The sequence below is a fragment of the Astyanax mexicanus genome, chromosome 7, assembly GCF_023375975.1.
Source record: "Astyanax mexicanus isolate ESR-SI-001 chromosome 7, AstMex3_surface, whole genome shotgun sequence".
NCBI lineage: Eukaryota > Metazoa > Chordata > Actinopteri > Characiformes > Acestrorhamphidae > Astyanax > Astyanax mexicanus.
This window is the reverse complement of record NC_064414.1, coordinates 55,151,869-55,166,672: the sequence shown is the minus strand read 5'-3', so window position 1 is coordinate 55,166,672 and position 14,804 is coordinate 55,151,869. Positions and strand designations below refer to the sequence as shown.

At 38.8% G+C, this 14,804-nt stretch overlaps 1 protein-coding gene across 1 annotated transcript in view; it reads left to right on the top strand.

The window, feature by feature from the left end:
• Positions 1 to 13,444, top strand: part of sh3gl2a (SH3 domain containing GRB2 like 2a, endophilin A1) — a 54,218-nt gene extending 40,774 nt beyond the window's left edge. Inside the window, exons 2-9 of the mRNA XM_022685961.2 lie at positions 4,745 to 4,813; positions 7,538 to 7,610; positions 8,725 to 8,868; positions 9,494 to 9,627; positions 10,715 to 10,873; positions 11,068 to 11,171; positions 12,572 to 12,690; positions 12,857 to 13,444. Coding sequence (XP_022541682.2) covers positions 4,745 to 4,813; positions 7,538 to 7,610; positions 8,725 to 8,868; positions 9,494 to 9,627; positions 10,715 to 10,873; positions 11,068 to 11,171; positions 12,572 to 12,690; positions 12,857 to 13,053 — 999 coding nt within the window. The 3' untranslated portion in view covers positions 13,054 to 13,444. The remainder of the gene's footprint in view (positions 1 to 4,744; positions 4,814 to 7,537; positions 7,611 to 8,724; positions 8,869 to 9,493; positions 9,628 to 10,714; positions 10,874 to 11,067; positions 11,172 to 12,571; positions 12,691 to 12,856) is intronic.
• Positions 13,445 to 14,804: the final 1,360 nt, after the last annotated feature.

Here is a 14,804-nt window from a genome sequence, read left to right as displayed (position 1 = left end):
AGAAACCTCACTGAAACTCCTGTATAACTCTGTACTTCAGCGGAGTGGCTTTACTGCTCCTTAATACCTGATGTAAAATTCATACATAAGATGCACCTGATTATTAGACGCACTGTAGATTTTAAAAACCTTTAGCATTACAGATAGCCCCCTAAGAACCCTGGTGAGGTTAGCTGCTGTGTCTGTTAGCATCACAGCTTTAACCTGACTGAACTCAACTGTTAGCATCGTGGCTATCTCTCTTCAAACCCTGCCAAGGTTAGCTGCTGGGTTTGCTAGCATCTTAGCTGTAACCGGTCCAAAGTTTTTATATGAAAGTTTAGAAGTTCACCTAGTGATTATCTCTGCAACATGACCAGTTGTTTATTTCCAGTCATGCAAGACCAGCCTTCCATCTGTTTGAACGTGGAGAGATCAAAATACTGGAAACCAAACATCAGATTACCATTTTAGAGAAATATTTTGCATCACTTTTAAAATCAGATAAAAACTTTATAAAGGGTTTATAGTGTTTGACTCAATAATGCACAAAAAACATGAATTTTTTGGCTTGTTATGGCTTCTGCACCTGCGCAGATCTCCACAGCTGTGAAGGGTCAGCAGGGTCAGCTAGTGGAGAAGCCCTGTCCTAAGCTGATTGGCTGTTTTTGCTGGAGGGGGGTGGGACTTTATCCTGGAACGGGCTTCATGATTACTGTTAAAATTCATACTAATTCATACTAATTAATAACATCTCTGACCTGACTGAGCTCAGCTGTTAGCATCACGGTTAGCGCTATGTAACCCGACTGAGGTCGGCTGCTGTGCCTGTTAGCATTGGGGTTCCAACTCGATTGTGTACAGATTGTGGCTGTTAGCATCACAGCTATCCTGCTGTTTTAAGCTTAATAACGTAATCAGGTCTGTTAGAGATGATTAAACAGTTTTCCTCCACACAGCATTAGCCTTGTAGCTAAACTGGAAAAGCGCAGAACTTCAGACCCTGATTACCCCGGGTCTTGGTTTATGGGATTATGGGCTGCATTTGAGGGTAAAGTGATGAGGAGCTGTCACTGTAAAACCTGTAGTGTGTGTGTGTGTGTGTGTGTGTGTGTGTGTGTGTGTGTGTGTGTGTGGATTAGCTGTTAGCATGTGTGTGTGTATGTTATATGAGGTTTCTGCGTCACTGAAGGCTCTTTACAGCCACAGTGTCTTTTTTACCTTCAGTCCCTTCAGCTCTAATAAACTCTACTCTCAGCCTGGAGTAAATATTTGTGGACACCCCTTACAATGAACCTATATGACCTAAACCATTTTAGCTGATTTCAGTATTTTTTTTATTATGTTTTTCTTAACAAGGAGAGTCCATGTCTAAGAATAACAAGAATTGTATTGTTTTATATTGTTTTATTTATTTAATATTCTAATATTTATGTTTATTTATCTTGGTATTTGCGTTATTATACTGATGGGTGATAAAGATTATCCAACATTCTGACCTCATTAATGCAGTAAAAATATGGTTGCAGAATGCAATCAAATCTTCGCAGCAAAACTCCACGATCTAGTAGAAATTCCATGGAAAGTAGAGACAGTTACTCCAATAAAAGCAGGATAAATTTTCATATAATGGAAATTATACCACAATTAGTTCGGACCCTGCAATGTGATTGCCGTTGTCAGCCGGTAATGCACTGTAACCAAAGCTCTCCATATATTACTCCGCCACACACAGGTAACCTAGCAACAATGCAGCGCTTACAAGCCAAACAGCGCAGCTACAAACAAACAGAGCAGCAATGGAACTATTTAACTATTTAACTGGCTGAGTGTTTATAACCAAACAGATCATATTTTCTCCTCCTCTTTAACTCTTTAAAATCTTTCAATAAACAGTGATAATGGAACTGTGGTATAATCACAATAATACATTCAAGGTTCATGCTGATCTATGACCGCAGCACAGCAGTGCCAATATTACATGTTATAGCACGAACCTCGAGTGTATTATTGCTTAATTATATATGATCTTATGGATAGGGATGAAACAGTATAAAATAGCCTATGTATAATGAAGTATGTTATGGTGTAACATTAGAGTAACAGTGTGGAGTGTGTTACGGGTCACTGATTTAACATTGTTGAGTGTGTTACAGGGCAGCGATGTATCGGTGTGGAGTGTGTTTCAGGTCAGTGGTGTAACAGTGTAGAGTGTGTTACGGTTTAGTAACAGTGTAGAGTGTGTAACAGTGCAGTGGTGTAACAGTGTAGAGTGTGTAACAGTGCAGTGGTGTAACAGTGTAAAGTGTGTTACTCACCGTCTCCCAGGCAGTAACATTATACGGTTATTTATCATTAAAACTATAATTATATTTAGAAAAAAGTGTAGTTCTGTAGGATAAAACGTGAGGGAGTAAACACGAGGTAACCGCATGGCCTCCATCTACATGGTTGGGCACGTGTGGAAAGCTGTGCTCCTCAGTCCAGCACAGTTTAGCAGTGCAGATATTTCCAGTTACAGCTGAATTCACACTTTTAATCCCAGAAAAAACAACGCTCTTATTTACCTTTTAAGCCATTTAAATGCTGATTAAAGACAAGATTACTGTTGTTTTGCTTTTTTCCTTCAGATTTTGAGAGCTCATGGGACCTGCATTGTTTAATATTGTGATATATATTGCCGAAAAAAGAACATTTGCAATGTAAAATTTTTGCAATATCGTGCAGCCATAGTCCAATAGCATCCCACATGGTGTAGTATCTGCAGTGCCTTTTTAAAGACTCAAAGCTCTTGAGATGCAGCAGCAACAGCAGCAGTGTGTGGATGAGCATTGTCCTGTTGTTCAGTGAATTAGAGTGTGTGTTCAGTAAAGGTAAGGCCACTGGTTGCAGGATATTATTAACATGACGTTGGGCTGTTAAAGTTCCTGTAAAAAAGTTGTATTCAGTACTGAAGATGATTCTCTGCCAGTCTGTTTTATTCTTGTCGGTCAATTCCTTCTGGGTGAAACTCGTTTTTTGATAAGTGTATTTTGCATATGAGTCTCTCTATCTGTCAGTTTGTGTGTGTGTGTGTGTGTGTGTGTGTTAGAGGAGGTGACTCAGAGCTGAACACTGTGGGGACTTTATTCTCGTGTGGCAGGTGCCAGTCACCATCGCAACCGTCTCCACTCACTGTCTGAGACACGCGCGAGAGCAGTCTGATCATACAGAGAGAGAAAGGGAGAGAAAGAATAAAAAGAGAGAGTGAAAAAGGGCGCGAGAGATACAGATCCTCTTCTGCTGCTCAAAATAAAAAAAACATAATTTGCGAATTTACTCAAAAACTCTTAAACTTTTAAAATATTCTCCCAAAACTATAAATTCTTATTTAGGCTGCAAAATTACATTTTATCCACTACATAACAGGACAGTGAGTAACACCACTAAACCCCACCCACATCAAACTTCTCCCACCCCTATAAAACCATACCTTTACCCCACCCACTGCCTATAATATATGTCTATATATAGCTCTATAGAGCACTTTAGTTTCTGAATCAGTTTCTCTGATTTTGCTATTTATAGGTTTATATTTGAGTAAAATGAACATTGTTGTTTTAATCTATAAATTGCAGACAACATTTCTACAAAATATTGTCATTTAGAGCATTTATTAGCAGAAAATGAGAAATGGCTGTCTCCTCCACCAGTCTATCTGATTATATTAATACCAATATAGCATCATTAAACTGAAAGAGAGAGAGAGTGAAAATAGGCTAATAGAGAGATATACAAAGAAAAAAAAGGATAAACATGAAGGGAAAGAAAGGGAGAAAAAAGAAGCCAAGATCAGAAAGAAAGAGGTTGTAAAGGTGATAGTGTAGGTGATGTAGGGGCTGTTACAGAGGTCAGGGTGAGTATGAGGGGTCAGGGGGTGTGTGTGAGGTCAGGTTGTGTGTGTGTGTGTGTGTGTGTGTGTGTGTGAGGGGTCAGTGTGTGTGTCCTCTGTAATAAAGAGTGATTTAGTGAGAGTGTAAAACTCATCAGAGTGTCCTGCTCAGGGTGAACAGATAATACACTCCTCTTTACCCATCCCATTATCATAATGACACGCCTCCTGCATTATCTTTCACATGCACACACACACACACACATACGCACACACACGCACACACACAGCTGAGTGTGAAGAGAGCAGCTCCAGCTGAGCTATAATAACACCGCTGTGCTGTAATGATGGTGATTATGTACATAAAAACACAGCCATCCAGTTATTAATAGAAAACGATGTAATAAAAATAACCCTGAGAGAATAACAGAACATTATATATATATATAAAAAAACAATGAACTAAAGCATAAATAATACTACAATAAAAATAATAAATAATAGTTTATTTAATAAATTATTAAATATTGCTGTATGTAAATGGATTCCCTGTATTGTGCCTCATTTAAACAAGAAACCCTGGTGGAAACACTCCTTATAACTTCAGGCAGTGGGAGGAGCTAAACTGCTGTAGACTGATTGGGCAGATACATGTAAATAAATAGCTGCGTCTTATTTTAAAAGTGGATGATTTCTACATATTGGCTTCTTTAATATGAATCGTTTTTGGTTTAATAGTATTTTAGCTCCTCCCTCTCGCTTTAGCATAAAGAAGCAAAACCCTGCTATTCCGCACACCTTCAAACCCAACCTGTGTATCACTGTCTCTCTGTTTAATCTTGATGGGTTTTTAATTAATATAATTATTAATGTAAATTTTTCTCTGTGTTACAGAAAGTGAGTGAGAAGGTGGGCGGAGCTGAGGGAACAAAGCTCGACGATGACTTCATGGAAATGGAAAAGGTGAGTTCACACCAACCATAGAACTGTCTACTGATCTATGGACAGACTGTTATAGTAATAGAAAGACAGACAGACAGGTAGAAATATAGACAGACGGCCAGAAATATAGATAGACAGACAGGGATGAAATACAGATAGATAGATGGACAGAAATATAGATAGATAGACGGGTAGAACTATAGATGGTCAGACAGACTGGGATGAAATATAGATAAACATTTGGGTAGAATTATAGATAGACAGACAGACGGGTAGAAATATAAATAGATAGACAGACGGGTAGTAATAAAGATAAACAGATGGGTAGAAGTATAGGTAGTCAGACAGACTAGGATGTAATATAGACAGAGACTGGTAGACATATAGGAAGACAGACAGACTGGGATGAAATATAGACAGACAGATGGGTAGAAATATAAACAGGCAGAGACAGATGGGTAGAAATATAGAGAGACAGACAGATGGGAAGAAATACAGATAGATAGACAGATTGATAGAAATGTAGATAGACAGACAGATGGGTAGAAATATACATAGACAGATGGTAGAAATTAAGATAGACGGGTTGATATATAGATAAACAGACAGGTTGAAATATAGATAGAGAGACGTGTTGAAATATAGATAGATAGACGGGTAGAAATCTAGATAGACAGACAGACAGACACGCAGAACTATAGTCAAGCAGACGGGTAGAAATATAGACAGACAGGCAAATAGACACTGTGTTGCTGTGTAGTGATGCTGCACTGATTGGCTGCAGTTGGAAAAGGGGCGGGGTCTGATTTCACATGTATTGGAGGAGGCCTACCCTATTTACCTGTGACACCAAAAATAAACAGTTACCAGAAACTTCCCAATTTAATTAATATAAAGACAATTTTTCAGTTTTATACTTATCACTCTGTTTTAAACATTTTTTAGAATTTGTAGATTAAACTACACATTCTTTATTAATCATCAGAGCTATTCCTCTGCTTTTCGCTGCTGCCAGATCTGCCAAAATCTATTTTTTATATTCGTAATTGCTTTCTTTATACAGTTTAATACAGTCTATTATAAGTAATATTGTGCTTTTGTGTGCATTATCTGTGCAATAATAATGTTCACAGATTTTTAAAACATGTAATTTAGTGTGTAGAGGCAGACTGCATGGCACGGCTAGGGGCTGTATTATATTATTATACAGCTGTAGTAAAAGTAATAATTCACAGGTTATTACAGTTACAGTACCATCATTACAGATACTGAAGTCCTGCGTTAGAATAACTGTATGATATTGATCGCTGTCACTCTGCTCATCTTCACTATTCATTCACTCTCACACACAGCAAATAAACAGGAGGAAATGCATCTTCTGCTTTTCTGAACTGATCAGATAACACACACTGTTACAACACACCCACACACAGTACACTTAACTCAACACACACTCATACCTCACTCAAACAGTCCTAATAATGCCTATTCACTGTGTCTGCTCTTATTTCTGAATGCAGTCAAATCCTTACAAAAATGTTCTAGTAGACCCAGTATCTAGTAGAAGGTTTTTTAAGAACAGTAGAGACAGTTACTCCAGCAAATACAGGGGACATAATTTTTAATATGCAAGATTTCAGAAGAAATTTGCTGTGTACTTAACTCTAGAATTACACAGACATGCTAGTATACAAGTTTAGTGTCCCATGACTTTTGCCACGCCCCCTGGAAGCTACAGAACACTGCATTGACCTGTGGGATATGTGAAAATCTAGATATTTTCTATTCACATGGACAATTTTACCCATCATTATCCCCCAGCAGGGCTGTTTCAGGGCATTTGTGGGCCAAAACCTTGATTTATCCAGTGTAAATTATCTCCTAACTCTGTCTTGTTTTTACTTTTCTTCTTTCTTTTCTGCATTTCTAAAGGGTTCATATTTTGCCGGCTGCAGGAATGACTAACCTCATTGGCTGGCTACTGTCAGTAACTAGTGGGTGGCGCCCACTTGTGGGGGATTCTGATAACAGTGTTATATTTTACTTTCCTACATGGATCATCACAGAATTGAAAGGGACATTCACATAGCCATTTTAATGGTTTGCTTGCCCCGTTGCAATGGGCCTGTAATATTAGCCTTCTATGGTGTATTCCTGGTACACATGATTCATGTAAAATCAACCTTACTCACAAGATACCTTATCCAGGTGTGGGCATTACATCCTTTAATCGATTTACTGTACATGCTGCTGTCCCATGACTTTTGGCATGTCTATGTGTAATAGCATTTTATTAGTGTATCAGTATGTAACTCTGGATACATCAGAGCTAAAATGTGTTTACAGAGTCTGCTGTGATTGACATGTATCTCTCTCCGCCTGACACACACACACACACACACACACACACACACACACACACACACATACGCGCATAAACACACACTTGGAAGTGTGTGATCTGCTGCGTCTGATGGTGTTCAGGCTGTAAACTCAAACCCGGTTCTGCTGCCAGATGGTCCAATTATTTTTAATATTATGAGGAAAAACATGCTGCAGCTCGTTTGTGCCAGAAAAACTGATCTTCATATTTTATTCCGTCTTCCTCTCGCCGTTTTTCAGCCCTGAACTCATTCTGCACTCGGTTACATAACAGAAAAGTTACTTTACTGCGGTTAAAACACTGCAGAACGAGGGTTTAGAGAGACGCTGGTGAGATGATGTTTCTTCTGCTCTTTCCTGTAGAAAGTGGACGTCACCAGCAGGGCTGTGCTGGACATCATGACCAAAACCACAGAGTACCTGCAGCCCAATCCTGGTGAGAATCTGTGCAAAACTCCAATTAACAGTATTTTCATTAATAAACCTGATTATGCAATTTCTCATAGTGTGACTTACTGTTAAAACTGCAGTGCAGTGTAAAAAATCAGTGCTTATTTTAGAGATGCACCAAAAATCCCTAAAATAAAACATATAGGCCAGAACTGTAGAAAATTAAACATTTGTGCACACAGTTCACCACAGATTTTCAAGGATTCGCACCACATGTGAAACAGAGGGTGGAACAAAATTGTAATCTCTAGTTCAGTTACACCCAAGAGCTATTGTTCTGAATCAGTGATCACTGATTTTGCTATTTATAGGTATACATTTGAGTAAAATAACCTTGTAAAAAGATGTTGTTTTATTCTATAAACTACAGACAACATTTCTCCTAAATTCCAAATAAAAATATTCTCATTTAGAGCATTTATTTACAGAAAATGAGAAATGGCTGAAATAACAAAAAAGATGCAGAACTTTCAGACCTCAAATAATGCAAACAAAAAAAAAAGTTCATATTCATAAAATTCCAAGACTTTTCATGCATCTTGGCATCATGTTCTCCTCCACCAGTCTTACACACTGCTTTTGGATAACTTTATGCTGCTTTACTCCTGGTGCAAAAATTCAAGCAGTTCAGTTTGGTGGTTTGATGGTTTGTGATCATCCATCTTCCTCTTGATTTTATTCCAGAGGTTTTCAATTTGATAAAATCAAAGAAACTCATAATTTTTTTAATGAATTAAATGTTAAATGTTAAAATACAAGTAATAAAATTGTTGGTTTATCATTTATGTTAGATCAGGATTTTAACCTTAAAATATTTACAGTCATGTTCCTCTTTATCAGAATGAGAAAAAAAAACATGAATGATAAATATACATAAATCTGGGTTCTTATGTGTTAATGTAGCATATTGAAATAATTGTCTCGGGTAATCTATGGTTCACAGGTTTAAAACACTGATTTAGAACTATTAAAATTAAATAAAATGCAGATTATTTAATATTATTAAATAATATGCGTCTTTTATTGTGTACGTTTAGTGCAAGGGGGTGATTGATATATTTTTTATTTGTGTGTGTGTGTGTGTGTGTGTGTGTGTGTAGCGACTCGTGCTAAGCTGAGCATGATGAGCTCCATGTCTAAGATCCGTGGTGGTGATAAGGGTCCGGGCTACACGCAGACCGAGACCATGCTGGGAGAGACCATGCAGAAGTACGGCCGGGAGCTGGGCGAGGAGTCCAACTTCGGTAAACACAGCTTTACTTTATTATTATATACAGTATCAGTACAAAGTTTGGACAAACCTCTCCTTATTCACTGTGTTTTTCTTTCTTTTTATGATTTTTTACATTGTAAATTTAATATTAAATACCATATTAAAGCTATACAGGAACACATTCTGAATGAAAAAGATTGTTTTCTACTTTAGATCAGATGTATCTTTGAGGACAGATCTGCAGACTCTTGGTGAGATTTTAATCTCAGTGTCTTCATGAGGGAGAGTCACCTGGAATAGTTTTCTCAGCATCTTGAAGGAAGGAGTTCCTGGAGGTGCTGAACAATAGCTGCTGCTTTTCCTTCACGCTGTGAAGCTCCAGCTCATCCCAATTAAATCACCTCAAATCACCATCTCAGTTCATCAGGTTTAGATCAGGGGATTAATGTGGAGAAATAACACTTTTTTACTCTTTACTACGTAATTCCATATGTGTCCCTTAATCTTTTTCATGTCTTTAATATTAATATACAATGTAGAAAATACATTAAATAAAGAAATATTGCTATATTTGCATTATGTTAGTGTAGAGGTGTAAAGGTGGAGTAAATAAATCTGTGTGTGTGTGTGTGTGTGTGCGTGTGTGTGTGTTTCAGGTCTGGCTCTGATCGATGCTGGGGAGGCGATGCGGGAGCTGGGGGAGGTGAAGGACGCTCTGGACATGGAGGTCAAGCAGAACTTCGTCGACCCCATGCAGAACATGCATGACAAGGACCTGAAGGAGATCCAGGTTGGCAATATATTGACATTTTTAATAGTATATGTAATTTATATTTGTTGTGCATATTTATTCTTTTAGTCATTGTTTGTAATTGAATTGTACGGTTACATTATATTATGTATTATATACACATTATAATATTATATTAACATACAGCTCTGGAAAAAATGAAGAGAGCTCTTCAGTTTCTGAATCAGTTTCTCTGATTTTGCTATTTATAGGTTTATGTTTGAGTAAAATGAACATTGTTGTTTTATTCTATAAACTACAGACAACATTTCTCCCAAATTCCAAATAAAAATATTCTCATTTAGAGCATTTATTTACAGAAATCAATATTTGGTGGAATAACCCTGGTGGTTTTTAATCACGTTTTTTTTTCCATGCATCTTGGCATCATGTTCTCCTCCTCCACCAGTCTTACACACTGCTTTTGGATAACTTTATGCTGCTTTACTCCTGGTGCAAAAATCATTCAAGCAGTTCAGTTTGGTGGTTTGATGGTTTGTGATCATCCATCTTCCTCTTGATTATATTCCAGAGGTTTTCAATTTGTATATATAGAATATTAATATATTAAGGCTATTGTAGTATAAGCTCAGTTGTTAGAAGGTGAGAAATAAAAATAGGGAATAGTAAGATTATATATCCGTGCATAAATATTCAATTATATTAAGATATTATAAATCACTGTGTTGGACAACAACACAAATGTTTTTTTCTCTGAAAATTAAATGAAAGAATAATAAATATATTTATACCACAATTAGACTTGATGAAAACAATGTTAATCAGCCATTTTAATTGATTTAAAGCAAAATCCTGTAGACTGGATTGTGTGTAAGAGTGTGAAAAGCCTACGTTAGATCCGGAGGTCAGATCTCTGCATGCTGCTGATGTTTATTCTGAGCGCAGCGGCAGATCTGATTGGACGTTCTGGTCACGTCTGCTGGTTGATGAGACGGAGACTTGTGTCCGTCTGGCTTTATCTGCTCTAATGAAACGGCTCGACTAGCCTTTGGCAGGGAGTCTTCCTCTTCCTCGGCCGCGTCCCGTATCGATTTGAGCCTGAAGGATTTGTGTGTTTGTGCCGCAGCATCACCTGAAGAAGATGCAGGGCCGGCGTCTCGACTTCGACTACAAGAAGAAGCGGCAGGGCAAAGTGACGGACGACGAGATCAAGCAGGCTCTGGAGAAATTCGACGATTCCAAGGAGATCGCAGAGCAGAGCATGTTCAACCTGCTAGAGAGTGATGTAAGCAGTGGCCACTTTATCAGAAACACCTACTGTATCGATTTTTTTCACTCAATGGCCACTTTATTAGAAACACCTACCACCTTATTATTATTGGTGAGTGTGTTTGGGTTTTAAATGGTGTGTGTGTGTGTGTGTGTGTGTGTGTGTGTGTGTGTGTGTGTGTGTGTGTGTGTGTGTGTGTGTGTGTTCAGATTGAGCAGGTGAGTCAGCTGGCGGCTCTGGTTCAGGCACAGGTGAACTACCACAGACAGGCCACCGAGATCCTACAGCAGCTCTCCGACAAGATGGAGGAAAGGTGTGTGTTCTTTTCATAAAACTGTGTGATTAAAATTAGGATTATTCAAAGATATAAAGAGCGATTCAGATTCAGAGGAGATCAGAGATGCATATGACAACATTATTAAATCAAGTCAAGTAGTTTTATTGTCAGTACTGCATATGTACAGGACATACAGAGAATTGAAATTACGTTACTCTCCTTCCCAATTTTACAGCAAGTACAGATAATAGATATAATAAAAAAGAATGGGAGACACTATGAGTACAATACAGCAGGGACACAATAGACATACATGAGACAGAAACAAGGTGCAGTAGTGTGGGGGAGGAATAGATATATAGATATAAGTAAAAAAAGAAATAGATATATAATATAAAAGAGTGGGAGACACTATATGTACAATACAACAATAACACAATAAACATACGTAAGACAATAGTGCAATATTGATGGTGATTGAGATGGAATGACAGTATAAATAGTATATAACAGTAGTGCAAATATGTTATATAGCTTAAGGCTGGTAAAGTGAATGAGTGCTAAAGTTCTTAAAGTTCACAGTTTTTGGTGAATTAAAGTGCGAATTGACAGTGCAAGTATATCAGTAGCGCAGGTCCAATTGGAAGGGGCCAGTACTTTGTGTATTTTAGTGCAGAGTTTCAGTACTGTATTGGTGGGGGGTGGGGGGGTCAGGATACTGAGTGAGTGTGTGCTGGGGGCAGGATTGGGATGGGGGGTAGAGAATTGTAGTGTGAACAACCATCTATCTCAATACAACCCCAAAAGCAAAGCCCCGCCTGTCAATCTTAGGTCCGTTTCAGTTCTTGGCTTAACTTGAAAAAGCTTGTGTTGTGACTACGTTTGTGTCCACTTTGTCTCCTTTTAGGATTTTTATTACTTCAACAGTTGCAAATTACATCAAAACTAAAACTTCTAGGTGGTGCTTAGACGGACCCGTTTTGCACCACGGGAAAAACTCAGCGAGCAGCAGAGAGCTTGAGTCACATGATTAAAAGAAGGCATCCCATTTGCCGAACATCAACTTAGCTTTGAACTAAAACACAACATAGTTACAGAAACTGGCTCTTGGTGCACTGCTAAGTTTCACTTTCACTCACACTGAGCTCTGCCTTCTCTCTTTTTTTATTATTATATTTTTTTATTTATTCATTTATCATCTTACATTTTGACTTGACACCGCCCACATTAACTGTGTCACCGCCTCTGCTAAAACATACGCAGTGAGCGCTAAACCAAACCACCGTCCACCGTCCTGACGGGTTAGCTGAGCTAAAGGCTACAATAACAAGCTAATACTAATATTACAAGTTGATACTCGTGGCTGGAGCACAAGCCAAACAGATATACCTGATTATAACGTCTCTGAATTTTTAACTGTACGCTCTGATCCTCAGGATAAGAGACACTTCCAATAAGCCGAGGAAAGAGTACACTCCCAAACCTCGTACCTCCATGGACTTCACCCCCACCGAGACCCACAATGGAGGAATCATTGCACGCTCACGCTCACCAGGTTCGCTATAACTCCACCTGCACACCTGTGTAGATATACCTGTGTACTGTACCTGTAGTTTGCTACACATCTACATATAGTGTAGACTGTCCCTCTTACCTGAACCTTTGTCTCCACCTGTTCCTCTACCTTAACATTTCAAAATGCACCTCTGTCTTTTCACCAGCTCCTATGGATCAGCCGTGCTGTCGGGCTCTGTACGACTTCGACCCAGAGAACGAGGGCGAGCTGGGCTTCAAGGAAGGTGACATCATCACCCTGACCAATAAGATCGATGAGAACTGGTACGAGGGGATGATCCACGGCCAGTCCGGATTCTTCCCCGTCAACTACGTCGACATCCTGGTGGCCTTGCCACACTAATCTCCAGATACACACCTGTACCCCCCTTAAATATCACCCGAGCCCCTGATTCCCACCACACACACACACACACACACACACACACACTCCTGCAATTGCAAGAAACACACCAGACATGAACAGCAGCTTTGTGCATGAGGACAAAGTGCGTTTGTGCTTTGGACGGCAACGAAAAAAGCAACGATCTGCCATTGAGTTGGAGAACTTTGCGTTGTTTATTTTTGTCATTATTTGTTTGTTTGTTTGTTCGTTTGTTTGTTTGTTTTTTGAGAGGTTTAAAAAAGTGAACGCACCCCATCCTATCCCATTCCCAGGTTTGTCTGTTTTATGCCTTTTCCCGTCGTTTTCTGACACCAGAATAAAACTAGCTCTTCAGCACCATGTAAAAAAAGTGCACTGTAAACTGGGCATGTCTCTGAGCTGGGGTGGGCGGGGCCAGGCTGGAGTGGGCGGGGCGGGGACAGAAGTGGGTGGGGTTGGGTGGGGCTTAAAAAAAAGCCATTTTAAACTTTAGCTTTTCCTCCTGCATGTCTGAGATACTGAGTTTAGCTCCAACGCTTCAGCACGCTGCTGTAACCGGGCCTGTCGGGTTTCAGCACATTTTAATTTGGGGTTCGGATTCTGTCAGTATTAAATATACGCCTCCCTCCTGTGTCCAGACGTCCTGCTTACGGCTCGCCCGAGCCGCCAATCAGTGACTAACATTAATAAAGACTAAATCCGAGGTGATGTGAAGTATAAGTGTTGGCGTGTCGTGAGTATACCTGAGCTGTTTTCCTGCTGAATAAACGAATTAAATATTTATGTTATTTATGACGACGTAAAAAAGAAGCAAACTGTGATATTTTCTCTGCGTTCTAGTCTAATATATAATAATCTAATGATGTCGACCGGTTTGCGTCAAATGTACATCAAGATTCTCGCTGTTCCAGGTCATTTTTAACGCTGGGTTTTCGTTAAAGGTGGGAGATTATAATGATCTGCTGATAATAATAATAATAATAGAAATATATTTACATTTAGACGTTAAGGAACGTACGTTTTGTTGTGGGTTTTTTGTGTCCTCACAGTGTGTCCTTTTACTCTTACATTTTAAACTCTTACATTAAAACTTTCTTTAAAGTTCATATATCAGGATTTCTCAGTTTAGCTGGATAACTTTAAAACAACCCTTATTTAAAAAAAAAAACTTCACTATTTGAATATTTTGTATTTTAACTTTGTACAGCTTGTAAACACACATACAAAAACTTATGAGACAGAAATTAGCATCGTGTCCCGTGACTATTGCCATGTCCCATGGAGGCCAAAAGAAAGCTGAACTGAATTATGGGATATGTGGATGAGGTTGAATTCTGCATTAAATGTGAATGTGATTTAAGCCGGACAAGTCTGGCCAGACGTCACCGGTCACCATCACTACCGCCCACTGCACTGTCCACTGTGGGTGGTAATATGAGCCTCACAAGATATCACCTCACAACTTATCAGGTGTAGGATGTTCCCAAGTCGTCCCCTAAAGTAGCATGTCATCATTTAACACACTGCTGTCCAATGACTTTTTAGCATGTCTGTTTAGCTATAACTTCCTAAATGTGGGCATGATGCTAATAACTACAGAGGGTTATGCAAGTCCACAAAATCCATTACATGCTAGCTACATTAGCCTATTTTAATTACAGTACATTAGCTTTGAAGCTCCAGTGCTAATTAACAGGATTTTATCTTCTTTTATTTTTACCTAGAAAAAA